The sequence below is a fragment of the Ursus maritimus genome, unplaced genomic scaffold (assembly GCF_017311325.1).
Source record: "Ursus maritimus isolate PB19 unplaced genomic scaffold, ASM1731132v1 scaffold_18, whole genome shotgun sequence".
In the NCBI taxonomy this organism is placed as follows: domain Eukaryota; kingdom Metazoa; phylum Chordata; class Mammalia; order Carnivora; family Ursidae; genus Ursus; species Ursus maritimus.
In genome coordinates this window covers 26,541,472-26,567,206 of record NW_024424230.1, presented here as the reverse complement: position 1 = coordinate 26,567,206, position 25,735 = coordinate 26,541,472, and the positions used below count along the sequence as shown (strand labels likewise).

At 51.6% G+C, this 25,735-nt stretch overlaps 1 protein-coding gene across 2 annotated transcripts in view; it reads right to left on the bottom strand.

Moving 5' to 3' along the window:
• Window positions 1-25,735, bottom strand: part of LOXHD1 (lipoxygenase homology PLAT domains 1) — a 157,611-nt gene that overhangs the window by 41,156 nt on the left and 90,720 nt on the right. For both annotated transcript variants that reach the window (XM_040632549.1, XM_008691614.2), the window contains exons 18-28: window positions 25,112-25,272; window positions 22,117-22,582; window positions 21,483-21,637; window positions 19,447-19,580; window positions 14,440-14,606; window positions 13,516-13,620; window positions 10,869-10,997; window positions 9,595-9,759; window positions 5,835-6,016; window positions 2,018-2,134; window positions 918-1,080 (exon numbers count right to left, since the gene is read on the bottom strand). In XM_040632549.1, coding sequence (XP_040488483.1) covers window positions 918-1,080; window positions 2,018-2,134; window positions 5,835-6,016; window positions 9,595-9,759; window positions 10,869-10,997; window positions 13,516-13,620; window positions 14,440-14,606; window positions 19,447-19,580; window positions 21,483-21,637; window positions 22,117-22,582; window positions 25,112-25,272 — 1,944 coding nt within the window. The remainder of the gene's footprint in view (window positions 1-917; window positions 1,081-2,017; window positions 2,135-5,834; window positions 6,017-9,594; window positions 9,760-10,868; window positions 10,998-13,515; window positions 13,621-14,439; window positions 14,607-19,446; window positions 19,581-21,482; window positions 21,638-22,116; window positions 22,583-25,111; window positions 25,273-25,735) is intronic.

Sequence of the window (25,735 nt, the reverse complement as noted above, 5' to 3'; positions counted from 1 at the left end):
CTCTCCAAGCTCTCGGAGCATCTCGGATCCGTGCAGACTGCCCCCCGTGGAGAGATGCATGGTATTCTTTTGTGTATCCTCAGTGGTAGAAAGCCTGTTTCTTCTGTAAGTGCATTTGATTTTTGACACAGCTAAATCTCATTCAGGGCTGACTGAATAACCTGGGGATTGATGGGACAATGGCATCGCTGGTCAAAAAAGAGGTGTGACTGTCCCCGTGGTCCGGGAGGAATGGGTGCACGCACGCGTGCCTGTGTGTATACACACACACACACGCACGCACACACGCCATGTAAAAAGAAGGACAAGAGAAGGCTGAGGACTGAGTCTGAGGAATACCACCAGGCACGAAAGAGGAAAACAGCCCTCAGCGGGATAGCCAGAGAGACAGGAAGAGAATGGCCCACAAGCGGAGGAAGAAGCCCACGGCGGGTGTGGTCAGGCTGACGCAGATCCCGCAGAGAACCCCGCGTCAGGGAGCGGCGGGAACTACACTTAGAGAAAAGCAAGCCACGGCTCTGGCTGCTCTGAGGTTGCACCCAAGCCCTGTGCGCAGCTCCCACTACACACGAGCCCGGATGCTTCTTGATTCATACGTCGTAGAGGCAGCTGGATCCCGCGAGAGCGGAGCGCCCGAGCCCTGCGGAGAAGCAGCGGAATCGGCGAACAGGAGGGAGGCCCCGAGGACCAGGAGAACACTGTCCCGCTGTCAGGCCAGGGAAGGACAAGCCGTGACACAGCCGGGACCCTGAACAGCCTGCCACGTATCAGCCGTGTGAACGTGGGCAGGTTAGACCCCTTCTGGGGGCCTCAAGTGCCCTTTCTATGGACTGGAGTTAGTAACAGACTTGGCCTGGCACGGGGCAGGGGCCCTACAAGGGGGCTGCTGCTGGCCGTGAGCAGGGCACCACACTTACTGTCCAGAGGCTCCTCCACTTCCTTGTAGACTTGCCTTAAGGACCCATCTTTCATGTATTTCTCAGTGAAGATGTCATAAGGGACCAGTTCTCGAATGGTCTTCTTGTCGTCCTCTGACGTGGCAAGCCATCGATCGCAAGGGAAAGTCAAGGTCTCTGTGCCCTGGGGTGAGGAGGCAAGAGGAAAATTAGTCCTTTGTGCGGAACCTTCCGGCTTCAGGGGTTCATCAGTATGTCAACACTCATGGGGACCAAGGACGAGGGTCCTGGGGCCCCACAGATAATGCAAAAGCTGCGGCGGACCCCAGGCTCTGCCCCGATTCCAGCACATCCGGTCTGCCTTAGAGCCTTCAACAACCGCATCGGGGGCTGGCTCTTGAAGGCAGGGTTCCCAGGGTCACTTAAAAATAGGTATCAGAACCCCATCCCACAGACTCAGAGACCGTGGGTCAGGGGAGGGGCTCAGTATTTTTAAACTGCTCTCAAATCACTCAACCACAGCCACTCCTGAGACCTGCCTTCCACGTTTAGGATTCTGTGGTTTCAGAATGTTTGCCAAGTTGCTCCGCTGGATTTCTCTGAGTTGACTTTGAGCAGCAGGAAGGGCATGCTTCGCCACTCACTAGCAGTGTGGCCCTGGGGGTGGGGAGCAGAGAAGGGCTGCCCAGACCCTCCTCCTCGACCCCCTCTATGAGGTTCTAAAAGGTTCTGCCTCGGACCTGAGCTGGTTCCTACACTCTGAGTAAACTGGGTGAACTGTCCTCAGATTTTACCTCAACTTAATAAGGCTGCAGATTCTTTTTGTTTTGTTTTGTTTTAAGATTTATTTTTATTTATTTGAGAGAGAGAGCATGAGTGAGCAGGGGGAGGGACAGAGGGAGAGAATCTCGAGCAGACTCCCTGCTGAGTGTGGAGCCTGACACGGGGCTCTATCTCAGGACCCTGAGATCATGACCTGAGCTGAAATCAAGAGTCCGACACTTAGCCAGCTGCGCCACCCAGGCACCCCATAAGCCTGCAGGTTCTTATCAGGAATCGGCCTCGAATGTCCTCCGGAAAGCGGCAAAAGAAACAGCAGGACAGATGAGTCAGGAACTCACATCTTTATCTGGGAGGAGCCTGCGGATGTCCACGTGGGAGCAGTGCCACCCAGGATTTACACCTGTATTGTCATGGCCAATCCGAATTTTCTCAATGATTTCCCCCACGTCTTCTAACTGTGGAAAGGAGAAAAGGCACCAGGCGGGAGCTGAAAGGTCAGGGAAAGTACAACTACAGCAACATCCCTCCTCCCCAGGGCATCTGCTCTTAAGTCCCTTTGAACGTCCAGGGGCCACTTTCTCCTGACATGTTCCCCCGTCCGGCTGAGTCAGCCCCTACTCTCCACTATGCATGCCACGCTCGAGCTTTCCTTCCTGTCTCCCCACTTAAAACCAGCCTAGACTCTAGAACTCAGTTCAGTCAACCTCTGGGACACTGTGTCCCCTTTCCACAGTGGAGCCCACCTCTCTGTCTTCCATTACTTACCATTGTGGTGGCTCGTTCCTGGCTTGAGAACTGACTTGGGTATCAGAAGATGAGTTCTGGTTCTGCCCATGGCCTGTCTTGCCAGCCTGACCTTCTTCTTGGCCCCTAAGAGCCCCTCTATCTCCAGCTACCCCTCTTCTATATCCCTCAAATTCCAGTCCCTCAAACATTCTCTTGCCACAGGGCCTTTGCACAGGCTCCCCCTGCCCCTCCACTTTTCTCTTCTTTACCTCAACCTCAACCTCATCATTCAGGTCTCAGATCAAGGATCATTTCCTCAGGGAAGCCGCCTTGACCACCTCAAGAAAGTCAAATCTCTTTATGACAGACACATAGCACCCAATGGCACCCCTGCCCCCCAGCCCAGCACTTTTGCAGCCTCTCTGCAGAGCTGATGGCCTGGCCGGCACGGGCAAGTTCTCGGTCCTAGGAGACTGCAGTCAGCTCTGGGGTGGGTGAGGGCTCATGATGAGCAAATGGCATCTGAACGATAGATGAAGTCATTCGTCAAATGCAAAGCCTCTAGAACCACAGACGGAAGTGACATCTGAATGAAACGGAACAGCTTCCAACCACTGGTTTTCTTCTTCCCCGCACACCCACCACAGCGGGCAGCCAAGGGCAGGCCCATCAGCACTGCTTGAGGAATGTCCCCCCACTCCCATCCCCACCCTCAGCCTTCCCAATTGGAGCCATGGCTCTGCCACCTATGACCCGCATAACCTGAGGCAAAGGCACTTGACCCTCCAGGCCTCCACTTTCTTCTCTATAAAATGGGGAGAACAATGTCTTACTCAACGGAAGAGGCATGGGCAGGGCAGCCCCCTGAGGTCACTTCTAGGTCTAAGATCCTAGCCATGGTTCCTTTTGGCAACGATTCTCTCCTTCCGTGACCAGCCTGGCACCACATTGCTGGAAACTGTGAGAATGAACAAGGGTGCTGCTGTTCCTTCTGCTCCCCACCGGCCAGCTCACCCTCGCTTCACCACAGAAGTGCTGTCCCCTGAGAGCCCCCGAGGGGCGGTCTGATCATTAAACACAGATCGGTGGCCTTAGGCTGACGTTCGTGCTCTGGACATTTTTAACGAGGCCTCATTCCCTCACAACGGAAGAGGCACAGAAGCTATGGAGGCCCACACAGGGTCCACCTGCGGACACTGAGCTGCCAGCTGCATCGAGGAGCGAAGAGTCACCTGCCTCTCCTCCTGCCCAGGGGCCTTTTCTCCTCCTTCCCCATCCCATCTCTGAGGTTCCAGATGTGTGGACCTGGGCTTCAGTGGTATTTCTGGAGCCTGAATCATTCGGCCACTCAGTCAGGCATGCTGTGTCAGGGTGGCCGTCTCGGCTGTGACCCTCAGCGAGCAAGAAGGCCACTAGGGGATTGCTAGCCGTGGGTGGTGGGCTCAGGGCGAGACTCAGAATCCAAGGAAACCCTAGCATTCTCCTGAGAGGTGGAAGAGCTAAGCAGAGAAGGTCCTGGAATTGAACCGTTTGAGTCTAAATCTTGACTCTGCCCTTTGTTAATTACGATGCCCTGAGCAAGCTTCTTAACCTGCCATTTCAGCTGGAAGGAGCGATAATTATACCACCAACTCTGGGGGTGATGAGGACCCCATGAGTTGATACACTTCAAGTGCTCAGAACTGGGCTGGCACGAGCCAAGGGCGGAACAAATACTAGTTATGACTGTTATTTTCCCAGCCCCTCCCTGTGTCTTAGGACAAAGCCACAGAGAGGGGGAATAGCTTGCTCGTAAGTTCGTGCCAGAGCCAGAGCCACAGCCAGAACCCAGGGTCATGGGCCAGCCATCCAGTGCTCTGTCTCACCTGAAGACCAGTCAGGAAACAGACATGGAGAGACAGAGGCACAAAACTTTTCCATTTGTTTCCAAACTCTCACACTCCCCCATCAGCAGCCAGAGAGATGTGAAAGGGAAAAAGAAAAGACTCAGCAACAAATTACTGGCAAATTACAGCTGCCGATTAGTGGGCATTTCATTGATAAAACTCCATGGAAGTCATGCTGAGATGAACTCACAGCCCCCCACTGACGGCGTCAGCTGGGGTGACTCACGTACCATGCCGTCTTGGGTGGGTGAGCTGTTACTTAGTGTGGATAAATGAATCACCCTTGAATTTTCCTTGTTAGAGACCCACCAAGGTGGTGACCTTCCCACAAGGGCTGACTGCTCCCAGAGTAGGTGGGGAGGGAGCAGGGAGTCCCCAGCACAGATGCCAGCCGGGGAAGGAGGAAGGGCATGTCTCCAAAGGTCCCCACTATCTGGAGAGTCGAGGCTCCTGAGACATCCAGCTCTTTTCCTTCAGAGCTGTCCCCTCTAAGTCCTGCTTCAGCCAGTCCTCTACCCATCATGTCACTCTCCTGCTGTCCATCTGGCCAAACCTCATACCACATGCTGTGTTTATTTCCACCTCTGGCCTTGACCACAATGTTCCCCTGGCTAAGAATGCCTCCCCTTCTTGTCCCTGCTTATAGTCGCATTCAGTCCAGCTCAAAGACACCACTTCCAGGGAGCCTTCCTCTTTCTCTGGACACCCATCACACGCTCAGTCAATCCCTTACTCACCATCCCTCACCACAGGCTAGTGTCCTGTAGGGGCTAAGAGCACATATCCTGAGCCAATTCTCCTGGGTTTGAACCCTGCTTCCACTACACCCTAGCTGTGTGAATTTGTGCGAGCTCCTCAACACTCCGTCCTCAGTTTCCCCATCTTTAAACAGGGATAATGACAGTGCAGAGTTGCCATGGGGCTTAAGTGAGTTAACAGATAAAGCCCTATGACAGCACCTTCTTACCCAAAGGATCAGTTATTCTAAGGATGACCAGACTCTCTCATTAGCCTTATCTGGAGGTTCGGGGTTCTCCAGCTGGACTGCAAGCCCCTTGCAGGCAGAGTCTGGGTGCCCCCCTTCTCTCGTCTCTCCCATCCAACCTAGCACACGGTGGCGTGCAGAGGGGAGACGCTGAGCTGAAATGCACAGGAACAAGCAAGCCCCCAGGCCAGAAGGGGAGCTGGGGAGCATACGGGATGTCTGGAAGCCCGGCTCTCCCCGGGATACATGTGTGTTGTTGCTCGCACTGGAGATGATCCCAGCAGAACCGGAATTGTGCCTCTAGTTTCCCCAAGCCCTGTCCACCCACTGTCACTTTAGATCCTGATACTAGTCCTGGTGGGGCAGGTGCAGTGCCCCGTCCTCCTGGTGACTCAGATGTACTGAGTGAGGCCCAGCGAGGCTGGGTGAACTGCCTGGCTTCCTTACCAACAGCAGCCCATCAGGGTGCCTCTGGACACACGGTTCTTCCTCCCCCGTCTTCTGGTGCCCCCCACCTCCCAGTCCTGGCTCCTCCAGCAGCCTGTGGAGCCCGGGTACCTCCATAATGAAGCGGGAGGCTGACTTCCTCTCAAAGAACAGCTTCTGCTCTCTCTTGTTGGTACACAAGTACTTCTGCTGGGTGCACACCGCGTCGCAGCCATAGATGACAATGAAGATGTTGGCATCTGTCCCGGCGGCGAAGACATCGCTGGTGTACAGGGTGATCTCATAAGGGACAACTGAGGGTGGCAGGCAGAGGGCGAAGTCAGAGGGGAGGTGAGAGCAGAACACCGATGTGGACAAGTTCACATCCTTCACCGGCACCACTCCTGGGGCCCCATCACCAGGAGCCGCTGCCCAGGGACCTGGACCTCCACATGGTTGCTTAGCAACCGCAGGTGCAGGTGGAAGGGGGGAGGCAGTGTCCTGTCACGCCTGCTGTCTCAGACCCAGGTCTCTGTGCCTCTCTCAACACAGAACTAGTCCAGCAGTTTGGCTGAAAGCACAGGCTCTACTCTGACCTTCTGTGTGACCTGGGCAAGTCACTTAGGAGCCTCAGTTTCCTCTTCTGTAAAGTGTCCTCGCCATGGTCCTTAGCTGTGGCGACTATAAACAGGAGCGTTATATTTCAGGGGACAATGGACCAACTGGATCAGTGCTCCACAGGGTGAGAATCCTTTCTCTTCTTGCCCTCACTCGTTCCACCCTGGCCTGCCCTCCCAAACCCTCCATAACGTACCTGGCCCTTGCTGGGCTGGATGCTGGGATGGGGAGTGACCCTGAGGACTCCTTAAAAGGAGGCTGATTCACCAGTGCTGTGGGCAAGCAGCTTCCTGGCGGGTGGCCGTCAGCAGGGGTAGAGACCAGCATTGCCACTGGGTGGGCCAGGGACCCTTTGCCACAGAAACTCTTTGGGTCCTTATTAAACACACAGATTCCCAACCTCTCTTCAGATTCTCTATGGGATGGGTTCTAGTGCTCTGAATATTTAACTCAGACTTGACACTGAAGCTTGAGACCAGTTTAAAAGAGTGTGTGGCTAACTACAGATTAACAGGTTGTAAAATAAATTTCGTGGTAGTCACCAGTATTTTAAAAAATATGTGGAATTGAATAGAATTGAATAAAAAAATACCATCTATGTGGACATCACTCACAGTAAGGGTAAACGTTTTTTGAGACACTTATTTGTTGCACATGTATATAAAATGCATATCTACTCACTCTAAGTCACAATAATAAAAAAATATGAAAAACCCAGAGAAACAGTTTCAGTAGAAATCTACCCTATCCTGTGGTCTCAACCTCGAAAGGAATCACACTAAAAGTCACCTTCTCACCCGGGGGCCCCAGTCTTCTCCAAATTTGCTCCAAAGCAAATGAATGTTCTTTTCATTGATTTACCATGACGGTCACTCTCCTGTCGAACTGCCGTCGTAAGGTCTATGATAATGGTCCTTGCCGTTCGTGGCGCACATGCTCTCTACTGAGCGTTCTACCTTCTCATCTATAACCTTCACAATGGCCTATGGAGGAGACATCATCATCCTTCACTTTCTAGATGAGGAAAGCAAGGCTCAGAGAGGTAATGTGCCCAGGTCATATGGCTGGTCAGAGGGGGAGCCCCAACTTGAGCCTCGGCTTGTCTGACCCCTCAATCCTGTGTGGTCCACCTCTAGGGGTGCTGTTGTCAAGAACTGGAGGTGAGTACTGCTCCTACTCTACAAGTCCCAGGGCCTTTGGCCTGGGGAGGTGATCGCCATCCCCATAGTGGCCTGCACAGGGCCCTCACCAAGGTTAAGGAAAAACATAGGCCATCGCAACAATGGAGGCAGCTTCCTTGGAGTCCTCTTGGGTGTCTCCACGGTCTAAGGCCCAGGAGGCCTTGAGCAGAGAAGATTACCATGGACTTGAGCTTTCCTGAGACTAGCTGGCGGTGGGAGAAGCTCTAGAAGTATCCGAGTAGGAAAAGCCCACCCTTTGGCCCTCATTGCTCTAGGCCTGGGGTCCGATGTGTTTCCTGGTCTCTAGTTCTGCCTCTGCCATTGAGGAGCTGTGTGTCCTTGGGCAAACGGATGTACTTCTCTGAGCCTTTTTCTTTGTCCATAAAATGAGAGGGCTTAACAGAATCTGTGGTTTTCAGACGGTTTAACTGAAATTAATTTTCAGTGGAATATTTTTGTGTCATTCTTAAAAATACCTTTAGAAGCATGCTCAGGAAAAAAAAAAAACTTGACTTTTTAACGCTGAGGAGCTGCTCTGGATGGCATGAACTGGGGAGCTGTTCCCTCTCATCCTTTCCCCTCCCCACCAGCAATCCTCAGAACACAGGCTTAAGGCTGAGGTGCCTCTCAGCCTTAACATGGCATGATTCTGACCTTCAGGGCTTCACGCTGTGTGGAGCACGTAAGTTCAGACCATCACAATGCTCCCTTTCCTGATGGACACATTTCTACCGTGCAGGCAGCACATTTAGTCGGTCTGGAAGTAGAGCCATCGTGCTCCGTTCTTCCGGTTTCATGTGTATTGGGCAGCCTCGATGAACTGCTGAATCTAGTTCTAAGCCTTCTAGGCCCCTGACAATGACACCTGGCCACCACTCCTGGGACTGCAACTCCCCAGCCCCTGGAGCTCCCTGGCTCTGGGCCCTATGCTCCTGCCTGGTGAGAGCTGCCCTTTGAAGCTGCCTCCATAGCTCTCCAGTCCGAAAGACAAACCTCTCCTGCATTTTTTTTTTTTTAATGTGAATCTAAGACAAAGGCTTTCATATCGGGCTAGAACTGAATATATTCAATCAGGCCATACAAATCCAGAGCAAGGCCTGTCCTAGGGCACAAAAGAAGAAACAGCTACTTCTGTCTGGAAGTTTCTCAGCCAGCACAGCTGTCAGCTCTGCATACACAGGTCACTGTGTCTGTCCTAGACTGCAGGCGGCTCCTGGGGGGCAGTGGCTAGATCCAGGGTTTGCTTTGTATATGCAGAGATTTTACTAGAGGGAAATGTCACTTTCTTTCAGGCTTTGGACCAGAAAATATCTTGATGGATCAGGTCTTTTCCAGTTTAATTGCTTTAGGCAAAAAAAAAAAAAAAATCATCACTGATTCATATCGTGTAATTATGAGCTGTTCGGGGGAAATCTTTTGGTAGAGCTAATAATTTGGTTAGGGAAAAAACTGTATTCTGTGGGTTCGGTTCTGATGTTAGCATATTCAGACAGATTTGTATAGTTTGGTTGACTTCAGTTTGATTCTCAGCACCTAGTATGTACCTACATGTAAATAAACATTGGATACATACTTTCTGATGACACTGGAAAGGAAATGTCAGAACTTCACCAAACTGTTCCCCTCCCTCCTTTCCTTTAGCTGGTAAAAGGAGTTACATTTATCATCTTTTCAAGTTCTTTCGTCCCCCCCAGCCAGGATAAAATCTGAAAGTGGGGGAATTCTTTGTCCTGTTACTGACTAGACTGAAGACTGGGGATGGGGTTGATAATGACTTCTCACAGTTCAGACTTTGAACTTTCTTTCCTTTGCGGTCTTAGGAGGAAACTGAGCCCCAGAGAGGTCAGGCTCTCCGCCTGCTGTCACCAGCTGGACTGGGGTGGAGGTTGGACTAAGTCCCATATTTCCTTACCCTGGATCCAGGACACTGCCCACAGCCCCTAGAGGGCCCAGGGAATTTGGGAGAAGAGTGAAGAGACCCAAAGCTCCAAGGTGGGCCTGGCCCAGGTCAGGGCTGGAGGAGGGGCCGGGACCAAGTTGGGGTCATGGGCAATGGGGTCTGGGAAGAAAGCCTTGCCCAGCGCGCTTCTTACATGGTGTGTACAGCTTCGTCTGCAGCTCCGCGTGGAAGAGGTCCCTGACGATGGCTCCGTCATCTTCGTTCTTCGCCAGCCAGCGGCCACAGGGGAATGTCATGCACTTTCCAAGAGATGGGGCGTCCACCTCTACCCAGTCTACAAACCAGCCTGGAGCCTTGCCTGGAGTGAAGGAGACACGGAGCCCACCAAGGAGCTCCACACTGATGGTTTACTGTGGGCAAATCAGGGATTCCACACATTCTTCCCGGACCCACGGTTGACATCTACAGCTGCACCACGCACATGCCACTGCTGTCGCTGACAGCTGTGCTAGAATGACTCCTGTTCGAATGTACGCCCAGCTGAAGGCTGGAGCTGGATCACACCCCCGCCAGCTGTCCATGAAATTAGCAAGAGCAGAGGAGCCTGGGGAAGAAGTGACAGGAGGTGACAGCAAGCACACTGTCCAGAGTGGAAGACACTCTAAAGAGGGAGCCTAGAGAAGTCACAGAGATCTTGTGCTAACAAGGCTTTCATAAGTCCACCCAGAGACAAGGATGACAGTCCGAGCTCCCTGGCCTCCGTCTGTGGTGCATGAAGGGAAGGGAAATTTGTGAAGGACTGATGGTCTTGCCTGGAAAGATGAGTGATCGCGTTTAAAGAAGGAAGTGGGGGCTGAGCAGAGAACTCTGTCTCTTCATCCCAGGGGCCAGCGACAGGGCCTTCCTCCTTAGGCTTAAAATACTTAGTGAAAAGACCAAGAAAACAAGTCTTCCTTTACTAAGAGAGAACAAACTTTGGCTGTGCTGTCAGTGGGTTCTGGGAAGAACTGACTAGATCACTAGTTCTCAAAGTGGAGTCCAGCGGCCCCAGCATCATGTGTGAGAAATAAAAATGTATGGGCCCCACCTAGACCTACTGAATCAACACCTGCATGGGTGGGGCCCAGAAATCTGCATTTAAAAACCCCCAGGGTGGCTCTGGTGCTCACTCAGGTCGGAGAACCGCTGAGCTAGACCGGGGATTCTCCAATGTGGCCGCGCAAAGAAATAACTGGCAGGTGGGGCTTGGGGGAATCACTGGTGTCCAGGCCCCAGCCCAGGCCAGCTAGACCAGAGTCTCTGCATGCGGCTGGGGCTCCACTGGGCCAAGGGGACTGAGGAAGCTGTGTCATCATGCAAGGCAGATGACATCCCAGTTTCCTACACATTCTTTCCCAGACACCCACAGGGACCTGTCTGTGGTTCTCACATTCTTAGCAGAAAACAGAGCGGGGAGGGAAGCCAGACCTGTGTTGTCATGACCAATCCTGACTTTCCACAGATCTCCCAGGTCCAGTGTCTCCACTGTGAAGATTTCGATGCTGTCCCTTTCAAACTTGTCGCTGTTGGTCTTGGAGGATTTCAGGAGGGTCATTCCTGCCAACCCAATGGCCCCCGTGTGACTGGCTGGGCCTGAGACCTTCAAACCTGGTCTCACTGCCCCTCTTCGTCCCTCCTCAAAATGACCAAATTTTTCTAACTTTCATAAAATTTAGACCGTGCAAGTACCATCCACTGGGTACCTTTGCACATTTGGCAGTTTTGGGGGGGGTCCTTATATCGAGCTTTGTAATTAGCCTTTGAGGTATGTATTTTTATTTGCAGTTTGTATGTAAAGAACAGGAGACACACCGAGAGGTCTTATTCAAGACCATTCAGAAGACAGTGCTTTGGCCCTAAGTCAGTGTCGGCTCTGTTTCCACACTCCTCACATTTCTCTGCATGGGGTTGAAGCCAGTGACAAAACCGCCCTCCCCGTGCTCCCTGGGGTATCAGGGACATCCTTGAACAGAAGGTGAAAGCTGACAGAAGACACAGAGAACAGACCAGTCACTGTTTGCACTGGGAGGCCCTTCATTATGGTTTCAAAAGGTAAACAGAGCGATGCCTCCAGGAAGGGCCCAGGAACTGGTAAAAAATCTCAGAAAGGCCTAGAGAAAGAGTGACCACAGGATCTGACACCATTACCCAAGGAGAGGACGCTGAAGGGAAGATGATTCCTATGGCTTCTATCTACTTCTAGGGTGGTAGACATAGCAATGAGGACAGGAGAGAGGACAGGGGGCTCTCTGTCCCCTGGAGTAACAGTAGGACTGACTTAGTAAGATCTTGGAAGAATCTCTAAAGGAACCAAAATTCACAATCCAGGTAGACGAGTCGCTTTATGTGGAGATTTTTTTTTAAAGATTTATTTATTTATTTGAGAGAGAGAGGGAGAGAGAGTGCAAGCAGGGGGAGGGGCAGAGGGAGAGCGAATCTCCAGCAGACTCCCTGCTGAGCATGGCGCCCAACTCGGGACTCAGTCCCAGGACTCTGACATCATGACCTGAGCTGAAATCAACAGTCCGACGTTAACTAATCGAGCCATCCAGGTGCCCCTCACATGGAGATTTTTAAGAAAAAGGGAACTGCCTTTCTCCAATGGGGCTGGTTGCACACAATCTTCTCAAGTGTGTGAGGCTTGCAAGAATACACAACAGGAAAAGGTCAGTCTCTTCCACAAACAGTGCTGAGAAAACTGGAAATCTATATGCAAAAGAATTAATGTGGACCCTTATCTTTCACTATACACAAAAGCCAACTCAAAATGGATTACAGATGGAAACATAAGACCTGAAGCTATAAAACTCGTAGAAGAAAACACAGGGGAAAAGCTTCATGACATTGGTCTTGGCAATGATTTCATGGATATGACATCAAAAGCATCAGACAACAAAAACTAAAATAAACAAGTGGGATTGCATAAAACTAAAAAGTTTCTGCACAGCAAAGGAAACAACCAACAGTGAAAAGGCAACCTTACAGAATGGGAGAAAATAGTTGCAGACCGTATATCTGATGGGGGTTCATTACCACGATATCCTACAACTCAACAACAGAAAGCTAATAACTCAGTTTAAAAAGGGGGCGAAGGACTTAAATGGACATTTCTCCAAAGAAGACATACAAATGGCCAACAGCATATGAACAAAGTGTTCGTTGTCACCAAGCACCAGGGAGATGCAAATCAAAACCACAATGAGAGCTCACCTCACACCTGTCAGGATGGCTACCATCAAAAATAAAAAAAGACAGCAATTGGTGAGGATGTGAAGAGACTGGAACCCTCGTACACAGTTGGTGGGAACGCAAAATGGTGCAGTTGCTATGGAAAATAGCATGAAAGATCCTAAAAAAATTAAAAATAGAACTACCATATGATCCAGCAATCCCACTTCTGGGTATATATCCAAAAGAATTGAAATCAGGATCTTGAAAAGATATTAGCACTCTCGTGTTCATTACGGCACTATTCACAATAGCTAAGATGTGGAAAAAACCTGTGTTCATTAACTGATGAGCAGATAGAAAAAAATGTGATAAGTCCATATAACAGAACACTATCTGGCCTTAAAAAAGAAGGAAGTTCTCCAATATGCAACAATGAGGATGGTCCTTGAGAACATGACACTGAGTGAAAGAAGCCAGACACAGAAAGACAAATATAGCATGATTCCACTTAGACAAAGTATCCAAAATAGTCAAATCCATAAAATCAAAGACTAGAATGGCGGTTACCAGCAGCTGGGGAGAGGAGAAGATGGGGAGTTATTAATCAACAAGCATACTTTGAGCTTAGCAAGCTTAGCGAGCTCCAGAGATCTCCTGTACAATCTGTGGCTATAGTCAGCAGTGATGCATTATACATTGAAAATTGGTGAAGAGGATAGATCACATGTTAAGGGTTCTTTCCACAATATAACGAAGTCAAACAATAAAGGGGAATTCTTGAAAAAAGTTTTTAAAGAGAGAAGAACAGAAGCGTGACCAGGATTTCCTTAGAAAGTTCTGTTGAATCTCCTTATCTTCTTGGGGAGGCATGTGGGTGAGCCTGGGCCCTGCACTGCTTTCTTACCAGTGTTGTCTTGCGTGCCAAAGAGCGTGATGAAGACATTGGCATCCGTGCCTGCGTTTTTCTTGTCCCCAGTCTTTACAGTCACTGAGAATGTGGTAGATTTGTCTGCCGGGAGAGGAGTGTGGAGAAGTGAGTGGTAGATTGTCCCTCCCACGGAGGGAGGAGGGAGAAAACGTACTGAGTACGTTTCTACGTTCATGGTGGTCATTTCTATGCATTGCTTTACTTGCAGCGTTTGTTGTTCTGCTTGCCTTTAGTCTGGAAACTTCCTCAGGGCAGAGGTGAGGTCTCTCCCACCTCCAGCTCACCCAGGAAGCTCTCAATCAATAAAGTTGTAGGATGCTTAGGGGAGACGTGGGCTCATCAGCCAGGAGCCTGGTCTGACTCCTCCAGGTTGGGAAGAGTTTTAGGGATGCAAGTTTCAAGGAAGGGAAGCACCTTAGAATTCTTGAAAGTTCATTCTTTCCCCTGACAAAAATGTATTGAGAGCTTACAGTGTGCCTGGAGGGGAGGACACAAAACTAAATCAGAACCAGCTACAAGTATTCCATTCCATTCTATTCTATTCTATTCTATTCTATTCTATTCTATTCTATTCTATCCCATCCCATCCCATCCCATCCCATCCCATCCCATCCCATCCCATTCCATTCCATTCCATTCTATTCCATTCTATTCCACTTCATTCCTGACAATAACTTCATGCTAACCACGTACTTTACACCGAGCCTTATGCTAGACATGTGGGAACATGTCTCGTCACCTCCCTGCTCTTGCCATGGAGGAATGAGAAGGCAGTATAGCCACATTGCCAGGGGAGGAGTTGCCCAGAGCCCAAAGGGAAAGGAAAGATGGAGACCGATGATGGGGGAGAGGCAGAAGGGAGGGAGCTAGAGGGAAGAAACCAGCTCTAGTTCAGGAAACCTTTCTGCTCCAGGGCCAGGCTGTTGAGGGGGCTGCTGTCACCGCCTCCCCCACCCTCCTCATCCTCGCTTGGCAGCACGTAGGACTCGTCCACTGGCAACAGCTCCCGGGACAGCTGGCCATCATCCTCTTCCACTGCCAGCCAGCGCTGGCACGGGAAGTAGTACCTGCGGGGTGGGGAACGAGATAAGGTTGGGAACGTCTCTTTGGAAAGGTTTCATGAAGGAGCAGTCCTGGGCTGCGACAACAAATATGAGGACGTGGTTTGAAGACACCCCACTGAAAATGGCTGTATAACAGTGCCTGGAGCATATTAAACCCTCACTCAGGGTCGTGTTGGAGGTATCTAGAAGAAGAGCTTCCAGGGAGTATTCCAGCCTTTTCTAGAATGAATCTGGTAGCCAAAACTACTTTAGCAGAGAATATTGTACACAGTAGGAGTTCAATACCTAAGGGCTAGATAAATGGATTTTAATGGCATGATACTCAATTATGCTTCTGGAAGGTACAAAGAGTGTGGCTAAGGAGCTGGCATAGCAGACAGCTGGCATCATCTAGGGATGGGAGGTCCAAGTGAGACTCCTCAGTGTAGAGGCTGAGCCCAGAGAAATGGGGACACCTGGACAAAGGAGGAGGCAGGAATGACAGGGGTAGCAACATGGGGTAATTAAGGACTCGTCTCTGGAGCCATCCTGGGTTTGAGTCCTGGCTCTGCCACTTACAGTCATGTGACCTTGAGCAAGTTCCTTTACCTCTCTGTTAGGGTTGCCAGATTTAGCCAATAAAATCACAGGACTCCTAGTTAAATTTGAATTTCAGAGAAGCAATGAGTAATATTTTAGCATAAGTATGTTCTATCCAATATTTGGGACATACTTACACTGAAACATTACTCACTGCTTCTCTGGAATTCAGTGACTGGCCATTCTGTGTTGTCTCTGGCAAGCGTACATGCTTCAGTTTACTAGTCTTATTGCTTATTTCAAAGTTGTTACGAGGATTATGCGAGTTAAACATTCTACAGTGTTCATCGAAACGCCCGGCTCTTGGTAAGAATTTGCTAATATGATTGCTGTTGTTCTTCTTATTGTACTTCCCTCTGTTTCTCCTCTGCCCACGCGTGGGAGTTCTGGGGGCTGCGGGCTCGACAGCTCCCCCGGGGTGCCCAAGCTCCCACACCAACTCAGAGGGTCGGGGAAGGCAGCCAGCCCATCTGTAACGGGGGCCATTCCGCCCCATCTCCACCCCTCCCCGCCAGTCTGGATGCCGAAGATGCATTCAGGGGCTGGTCAAAGTCTGGAGAGGAGGAGGCGATGTGGGCGGAGGGTTTCACCTCTGTCGGAGCCCCACGTTCCCAGTAGACATTAGAGCCTGCCAGTGCCAACCTGTTAGCAGAGCAGAACCAGAGAACACTTCCTCAGCCCGCGGGCTCACGCGGGGTGCAGAGGGGCAATTCTGTGTTCGTGGACATGGACTCAAAGGGTGGGAGGAGCTCAGCCAAGGGTGATAAAGGCTAAATTGCAATTAAATTCGTGTTTAAGTGAAAAATGTATATCGTTCCACTTCCTAGTCTTTAAATTATGAACGGGAAAGTTACTTTTATATTCAACCAATTAACTTATGAATAATAGGCTTTAGCTCTAAATTAGGGCCAATTAAAGGAGAGACAGAAAGAAAGAAAGGAGTGGGGCTGGGGCAGAGGCAGAGACAATGAGAGTGGGAAGCTGGAGCAGAACGAGGACAGAGGGAGAAGGAGACGCGAAGAAGGAGTGGGAGACTGATCCTGGGAGAGAGAAAGCAGTCAGACAGACAGCAGGGGTGAGGCACAAGCCTGCCCACACCCGCCAAGCACGCGCAAGTGCAGGGATGCAGAGGCAGGCTTTCCCGGAGCGCCCACCCCACTGTCCCCGAGATACCTGCGCTGGACCTCGAAGCCCCTCAGCACGCCCCCACCACAAAGTCCCCCTCCCCCTGAACCCCCTCAGCATGTGGGGGTGCCACCCTGAGACGGCTGCCAGCTCGCTCTGCCTTGCAGTCCCCACCGCCCCCTGAGCTCCTTCATAATCCTGCACATGCCCGTCCCTGCCTCGCCGTGCTGCCCCTTTTACAGGCTGACCGACGAGATTGGTACTGCCAAGGGAGAAGAGCCCGTCCTGCCTTCCGCTGGGCGCCAGGTGCAGCACTGGGCCCTCACACGGGTCCTCTCAGTGAGGCCTCTTGACAACTTTGTGAGGGAGTTTTATTATGCCCATTGTATGGATGGAAGAACTGAGGCTCAGAGGACCCCCAAGGCCACACACGTAAAGAGTGGAAGAGACAAGAATTGGACCTAAAACATCTGCCTCCTAGACCATCACAGTTTTCCCACTCTTCAAGGGCAGTCAGAATCAGCCACTGGACCCTCAGCACTTAGCACACCGTGTGTTTGCTGAATGAATGAAGGAATCAATGCATCAAACGTCATACTAAGTTGACTTAGTATCTGTGGTATGCCTATAGTGGGCCAGGCCCTCTTGTAGGTACTGGGAAGGACACTGCAGGGAACAAAACAGATGAAGTCGTTAGCTTAGCCAGGGACCTTATATTCAGTTGTAGGAAGAGGAACAGTGATGAAATACTGCAGTTGAGGGGAACCTGGGTGGCTCAGATGGTTAAGCTTCTGCCTTTGGCTCAGGTCATGATCTCAGGGCCCTGGGATCAGGCCCTGCATCAGGCTCTCTGCTCAGTGGGGAATCTGCTTCTTCCTCTCCCTCTGCCTCTCCCCTGCACTCTCTCTTTCTTAAATGAATAATGAATAAATAAAATCTCTAAAAAAATACTGCAGTTGATGGTAGGTCAAATGATAAGTGAGGTGGAGAAAAAGAAACAGAAGAAAAGAAATACAAGTTCCAGGGTGAGAGGTGGGACCTAGCTGAGCAGATGACACCCGAGCAAAGACCTTATCTAGAGAAAGTATGAGAGTGAGCCATGGTGGGAAGGAGTGCCAGGGAGAGTGGACAGCACATGCAAAGGCCCTGAGGTGGGACCATGGCCATCAGGCTAAGGAATAGCAAGGAGTGAGCAAAACAGAGATCAGGACCAAGAATTAAGGAGGGGGCATGGGGCAGGCCACTGGAAGTGCTCTGGCTCTTACTTGGGGTGAATGGGAGCCTCTGCAGGTTATTAAGCAGAGGAGGAACACGCCCCTGCGGGCTGGACTGCCGTAGACACAGGAGGGCCGCGGTGCAGCAGAGGGACCAGGCAGGAGCCTCTGACCAGGGCTGGGGAAGATGGCGAGATGGAATCCGACTCACACCAACAAGACAGGCTGGTGAGGGCGGGGGAGGAGGTGAGGGAGCCGGGAGTGGAAGGGAAGAAAAAGAGACAGAGGGAAGAAGATACCATTCACAAGAGTGAGAAAAATACAAAATATTTGGGCATAAAGTTAGTAAGACTGTAGAAAATTGTGAAGCATTGCTGAGATACTAGAAGGAACAGTTGGATAAATGGAAATGCATACCTGGGGGCAGCCTTAATATTCTAAATATATAATTCTCCACATATACATTTAATGGCATAACAATCAAAATTCCAATAGGATTTTTTTTCAAATCCCTTAATGTCTTGATTTGAAGAAGTAAGAAAAGCTAATATTTTTAAAGAATAATGGAAGAGAGGGTAGTAGGCTGAGTGAAATGAGTCAATCAGAGAAAGACAATTCTCCTATGGTTTCACTCATATGTGGGAAGATAGTGGGGGAAGGGAGGGAAAACTGAATCAGAAAGGGAGACAAACCATGAGAGACTCAATTATGGGAAACAAACTGAGGTTTGCTGGAGGGGAGGCAGGTGGGGGGATGGGGTAACTGGGTGATAGGCAGGGTGGAGGTGGGAGATGGGGTGAGTCCCATCACCCACTGCCCTGCACAGAGGGGAACTCAAGAACAGGGCATGCTCCAAGAGATATGAGGTCACAGGCCGAGAAGTGAAGTCAACGCCTACTTATTTATTGGGTGCCCACTATACTCCAGGCACTGGCAGGCCCTCAACAGCTCCACAACCCGCTCAGGATCTTGTTGGCTTTCCTCTCTACCTCCCTCCGCACCTTCCTACCACCCCTCGGACCTCCTTTCATGTCCATTGTCCCTTGGCCCCTTTTGCTCAAGAGGCAATGGGGCCTAATGGTGGAAACACACCAGATTCATCATCGATGATCTGGAGTTCTGGTCTTGGCTCTGGCATGAACTGGCTCTAGGGCTGTGGCCTCACCTCCCTGGGGCAGGATTCCCTCACCTGTCAGGAGGACAATATCCCCTTCCCAACCCAGCTCCTAATAGTCGCTGGGATTCTTGAACAGGGGCCAGCAAACTATGGCCTGGGGGCCAAATCTGGCCCACTCACCTGTTTACGTATGTCCCAGAAGCTAAGCAGGAAGTTTACATTTTTAAATGGTTGAAAAAAATGTAAGAAACAGTATTATTTTGTGAGGTGAAAATTACATGAAATTCAAGTTTCAGTACTCATGAATAAAGTTTTACTGGAACATAGCCACATCCACCCATTTAGGTATCACCATGGCTGCTTTCCTGCTGCAAAGGCAAATAAATCAAATGAGACAGGGACCAAATGGCCCCAAAGCCTAAAGTATTTACTCTCTGGCCTTTACAGAAAACGTCTGCTTCCTCCTGGTCTAGAATATTAAAACAATGGTGCTGGAAGCCACTTTATATGCGGAGGGACGGATGGGTGACTAAGTCTGGGTGTGGAGACTGGCAGGGGCAGGGAACGTGACCGTCTGAAGTAATGGCTCTCAAGAACTAGATGGGGGGGCCCTACCAGACTGTCACCTGACAGGGCAGTAGCTCCAGGGGGTTGCCCAGTGAGAGGGGAGAGAGGGAGGCAGTGCCCGCCCAGCCACCCACACGAGCCAAGCTAACATCATAGCCACCCCACCCCCACCCCTACCCTCTTTCCAAGATGGTCTAAGACGCAGCCATGGCCTTCCCCACCCTTCCCAAGCCCCACTCACGTGATCTCGTTGTTCACGTCTGTGATGTCTATTCTATCCAGGAACCAGCCTGGTCTGCTGCCCGAGTTGTCATGGCGAATCCGGATCTTGGTCAGAGCCCCCAGGTCAAGGGCATAGATGGTGAAGGTGTCAGTCTGGGAAGGGCCAGGGAAGCACTCAGAGGGATTGCACCCCCCCCCCGACACACACACATAATCTGGCCATGAGCCTCACCCTCCCAGCACCTGGGGCAGCCTGAGGCCAGCTCTGGAAAATGCAGGTTGACTGGTGTAGGGTTTGCACTGTTGTTTTTTAACCTGCCCCTACCAGGGGTCTTCTCACTCTCGCTATGTCCCAGAGGGTGGCCATGAAGGTGACTGAGGGGCAGAGGAGAAGGCAGGTTGGCTGGCTGCCCACATTTGTGTTATGGGATGTGTGTGTGTGTGTGTGTGTGTGTGTGTGTATGTGTCTAGGGCCGTTGTTGGGCGTGCGCCAACCCCCGAGCTATGTGTGCACCTGTGTGCATAAACCCCTTCAACCACACATTTTGGTTAAGCACCTGGGATGAGCCAAAGTGCAAATCCAAAGTGACTTCAGAGTGTAAATCCAGAGTAATTCACAGAAACAGGAGAGGAGCCCTTGCTCACCACGTGGGTGGGAAGACAATGTGTACGACGTGAGTGTGTGTACACGCCCTGCAGGAGGCGGGCGGCCTCAGGACCCGTAAGTGAACGGGATTCTTCTGGGCTATAACTTTTTAAACTCTTTATATTGAAAAACATTTCAAGTCTACAGAAAACTTGCAGAAACGGTACAATGAAATTTTGCAAGCCCTTCACCTAGATTTTGCAACACTGGCTTGCCTTGTGTCTCTCTTTTGCTCATTGTCTATTTTTTTTCTGAATCATTTAAAAGTAAATGGCAGACACCATGATTCTTCACCTCTGAATTCTTCAGCAGAGCTTTCCCAAGAACAGGCGATTCTCAGATAATCACAGGATAATGACCGAATTCAGGAAACGTAACATCGACACAATATTATTATCTCACATACAAAGCTGTATGCAAATTTCATCCAGCGTGCCGGTTACACCCTCTCTAGCAGTTTTCTTTCAATCTGGGATCATAGTGGCTATAATTTTTAAAGGAAAGTATAAAAAATATGAAATAAGCCCTAATCCTCAAGTCACGGCAAGGGAGTGTTGGAAGAGAAAGCAACTGGTCTCTCAAGTACATCAGAGGCCCGTGGGTACTTTCGTGGGTTTGGTTTCTTTCTCTTCCTCTGTGTAGATAAGGGAATGTGGCTTTGAGATCAGGGGCAGGAATGAGAAAGGTGACACGGGACAGTCTTCTAGCCAGAGCACACTGTAAAATCTGGAAGGACAAAGATGACAGCTGGGTTTTTCACGCTTTTCCCACTATACTTGGAAGAGGGGCATGCGTGCATTTCTTTCAACACTTCTAAAGCCTTTGTGGCTCCCACCACAGTAGGCAGGACGCGGCCCAGGCTTCTCAACCTTCTTTCAAGGCTCTCATGCCCCACTCCCCTTCATCGGGCTCATCAGGCTTCCCAGGGGCATCGCCCACCCCGGCTCAGCACTAACACAGGACAGCAGGAAAGGTCACTGTGCTCGAGCTGGCCTTCCGCATTTCCACCCTGCAGTCCCATCCCCAGGGAACACCTGTCACTGTCATCCTTAGACATCTATACCACAGGCATGGCCCAGGGTACAGCCCTCCTTCCATGTTTTCCCCGAAGCGCTGTTAGCACTTCCTCCTTGAATCCCTGCTCCAGCCACACAGACCCTGAGCTTCTGCTACTGTACTATCTGGTTAGTTCCTATGGGCTTCATGGTGCTCGACGCCCCCCTCCCCGGGCCTTTCTCATGTCCCCCAGCACAAAGCGCCGGTGCTAACAGAGGAGCCACTCCCATGACATCTGGGTGGACTGGACAAAGCACCCTGCTGGACATCATGCTGGTGGGGGGACAGGGGGGCGGCCTCGGGAATCAGCAGTCTCAACCTCCTGCCCAAGGGCCAGAGAGCCTGCACTCTACCTGTCCCTGCTCAAACTTGTTGGACTTGTCCGACTTCTTCAGGGGCCGCTCGCCTGTGTCGCCATACTCCTCACCGTAGATGGTCAGGTAGACGTTGGCATCGGTGCCAGCCTTGGGCACGTTCCCTGTGATCACCTGGACCTCATAGGTGTTGGCTGGGGATAGAGAAAAAGGCAGCGCTGAGGACACCCAGGCCTCGGGGTGGAGCTGAGGCTCGGTCTCTCGGAAGCCGCCAGCTCACGGGAGCAGGAAGGACCCATGGATTCATCCGCACCTGCACTAACCTGGAGCTAAACCTCTCCCTCCTCCGGACTCAAGACTTTCCTTTGCCGTGAAGCCCAAGAGGCTGGGAGGCATGGGAAAACACCCTCGGCCACCCTCCTACCTTATGCCCCACTGGGAGTCATAGTGGACTATATCCAGGCTCATCCTGGAGTCCCAGAGCCCTCCTGAGAGCCGTAGGACAGGGGCGGAGCTAATCCCAGACAGAGACCTGTCCATGGTGGCAGGAGGTCAGACCTATTTAGGACCCACGATGGGTGCCCCTCTGTGGGGCCACCATGCGACAGGCGAGCTAGACACCCCCTTCACCGGGCCCCCTTCAGTGGATGGGCGGACCCCTGCTTAGGCTTACACTCAGGACCCGGCTGGCCCGCCGGCACCAGCTCCACGACCAGTTCATTGTCCTCCTTGCCCCGGGCCAGCCAGCGGTGGGCTTCGAACTTGTACTCCTCAATCACCTCCTGCATCCCGGGCCCAAACTCCTCCTCTTCCTCCTCCTCGGTCTCCTCCTCCTCCTCCTCCGAGGACTCTTCCGATGAGGACTCCTCCTCCTCGTCCCCCTCGTCCTCCTCGTCGCTGCCCTTCTTCTTCTTCTTCTTCTTCCTCTGCAGCTTGGCCTTCAGCTGCTCCTTCTTGAGTAGCTGCCGCAGCTTGTCCTTCTCCTTCTTCTTCTGGGCCTCCTCCTCGGGCGTGAGGTCCGCCTCCCGCACCACCAGGCGCCGCAGCCACAGCGTGTCCACGAACCAGCTGGGTCCGAAGCCTTCGCCTGTGTGCCCCAGCCGGATCTTGAAGACCTCACCCACGTCCTCTGCCTCCAGCTGTGCAAAGCGCAGGGCAGTGGCTGAGGCCGCTCCTGGCGTCCTCCCTTCCTCCCCCGCAGAACCCAGCAGGGGTCTGTGTGCAGTGCCACAGGATGGGGAGGCCCGGGGCCTTGAGCCAGAAGCTTCCACCAGCTCCCTCTCTCCTACCACATTCAGCCTGGTTGCTGGGCCAGCCTTCCAGGACCATTGGCAGGCCCCACCCTCCATCCAAACATATTTCCTTCTAACCCCAGGTGATGTCAGGTTGGTGTCCCTGTCTCTCTGTCTCTTCCCCTTCTCCCCCACCCCACATATGCACATGAACACACACACGTGCACATCACACTCATTCCTGTTACTCCTAGTTCCATAGCTCTCTTCATGCGTTCCCCGCACCCAGAATGCCTTTATTCCCTTCTCTACCTCCATATAAAAGCTATTTATCTCGTTTTCTGAGCTTTATTACTACTTTCCTTTTTAGTTTGTGCTTTTTGCATTCTCTTTCCAAAGTTATTTTTTTTAATCATGAATCACATATAACTTTTGTAATAAGCAAGAAAAAGTGTTATTTTTCAAAAAGAAAAAAAAATCTCACCCACATTCCCAGGAAGCCTGAGCCCCTCCCCCAGCACACGGGAGACACAGAGCTTGGCTATGGTCCTGGCCTGTCCCGGATGGTCTCACTGTCCACGTGAGCTGCTCCCCGCCCACTGGAGTGGGAATTCCTAAAGACAGGGACTGTTCGTTCTTGCTTCTCTCCCCCATGGGGTCTGGCGCACGGCTGGCTCAAAGGACAGTGTGGACGGATTCAGCTTTCTTCAGAGGGTCAGGCCCTCAGCCTTCGGTCTGCCACTCTGTTCTAAGCCTCACACTGCATGAGGTCCAGCCCCTGCACAGCTCAGGGGGGGTCACGTGGGGTGCCTGCTGGTTGGGCCACTCTTAGGGTTCCCCATTCTGATGGGCCCTTATCTGGGTGTCCGACACTTTTCAAAGTCTGGTGCCACCGATTTTCCCACATGTGTCCTAGTGAAACTAAGGCCTGGGGCTGTCTCATGCGTTGCTCAATGCCCCATATTTGGAGTCCAGGCCTGGATGAGAACTCAGGTCTTCTGACTCTGTTCGTGAAGCTACGATGTAGCCAAAACCACCTTTATGAGAAAATGATCAGCCAAAATGGAACCCAGGAGCCCCGAGAAAGAGGCATTTTTTTCTTCTGGGCTACTGAGGGGATGGGCTCTGGACCTGGTAAGTCCCTTCTTCAGCACATGAGATCTCCTCTCCAGCATTTTCCAAGGCACAGCATCCCTGCCATCAACCTCTGCAGGCAGGCCTGCTTACCATCCCGTGCCCACATCTGTCTGCCCAGCCATGACCGCGTCCACCACCACATCCAGCCACACAGCCTGGGGGCACTGGAAGATGCCCTGCTCTGTGACGTCTCCACAGCTGGTCACAATTTCCCAAGGACCTTCTCTGACAATGACTGTTTGGACCCTTCCAAGGACTGTGAGGAAGGCTAGGTTCGAACTGATGAAGAACGTGAGGCTCAGAGAGGTGAAATGCTAGGGCCTCTACCTCCTCAGCAGCGTAATGGGGGGGTTGGATTCAGGGAGACCCCCTCCACCGCTAACGTTCCATACACCCTGGTCCAGCTCAGCCAGACCCTTCTCGGCTGGGCACGGGGGCAGGACTCCTTGCTCAGAGCTGTCTGCGGCACACAAACACACAGAGAACACCCAGCATGAACATGCTCCCTGCTACACACATCTGCACACGCACACCCACACCCACACACTAGTGTCCTAGGTAGAACACAGTTGGGGCGCCTGGGTGGCTCAGTCAGTTAGGCGGCTGCCTTCTCGGGGTCATGATCTCAGCGTCCTGAGATCAAGCCCCACATCGGGCTCCCTGCTCAGTGGGGAGCCTGCTTCTCCCTCTCCCTCTGCTACTCCCCCTGCTTGTGCTCTCACTTGCCCTCTGTCTTAAAATAAAAAAATAAAATCTTGAAAAAAAACCCAAAACAATACAGATATGTCCCCCAAGGGGCATCCCACTTGCATCCTCCTCTCCTACCAACAACATGCTCACATCCTCATCTCTTCTTCTCCACTCAAGCGGAAGTGCAGAGTCCTGGGGCACTAAGAACACAGCCTGGAGACTCCGCCCCAGATCCCGCCTGGGAAGCACGGCCCTGCCCAAAGGCAGAGAGAGCCACAGAATCAGAGGCTGGCAGTGGCTGCAGTAATTAGGGGCCTCATGCCATTCTTTGCCAAATTAGAATCATCTACTCTAGCAGGACTCAGAATGGCAGCATTTTAGCCTCCCTGGTAGAGCTTCTAGAAGCATAACCCAGAAAACATACCCCACCGTAGAGGTTCTGACTTAACTGATCCAGAGGTGGGCCGAGCAGCCATTTTTTTCCTTAAAGCTCTCCAGGTGATTCTAAGAAGCAGCCAGGGACGAGAACCACTGATCTAGTCCAATCCCTTCATTTTGGGGCACCCATTGGCAATCTGTGGGCACCCCCACTGCCTGAACCCCGCATACCTGGAATGTGTCCTTGGACGCACGATCAAAAACTTTCGAGCGGCTGGAGAGGAAGAGCACTTCTGTCTTGCCGTCCTTGCCATAGATCTGCACGTAGACTCGAGCGGTGGTGCCCGCGCCGCCCACGTCCCCCGTCCAAATCTCCACCTCATAATGGACCACTGGGTAGGCACATGGGGGGAAACAGGACATTCAGTGATATTAACAGCAGCAGGGATAGTAACGAAACAGACATTCCTGCCCCGGTACCACATCTGGGGCTTCACAGGCATTGTCTTCTCTAATCCTTTCATCAGCAACACCATGAGGACTGTCACCGCCATTTTGCAGGCTGACAAGTTGAGGCTTAGAGGACCTGAGTAGGTGGTAGAAATGGCAAACTCAAGCAATCAGACTCCAAAGCCCGGTTATCCACTGCACCGCATGTGACTTCGGAAGCCAGGAGTGAGGGGTAGTCAATTTACCAGCTGGCGTTCTCTGCTGTGTGCCCAACCCCTGGGCAGACATCATGGAACAGAAAGAAGCAAAGGCTGTGTGTTTGTCTCTTTTCCTTATTTTCAGTAAAGGACAAGGGATTGAAATTGTAATTTTTTGAGAAAATTTTTAAATTTTAAGATTTTATTT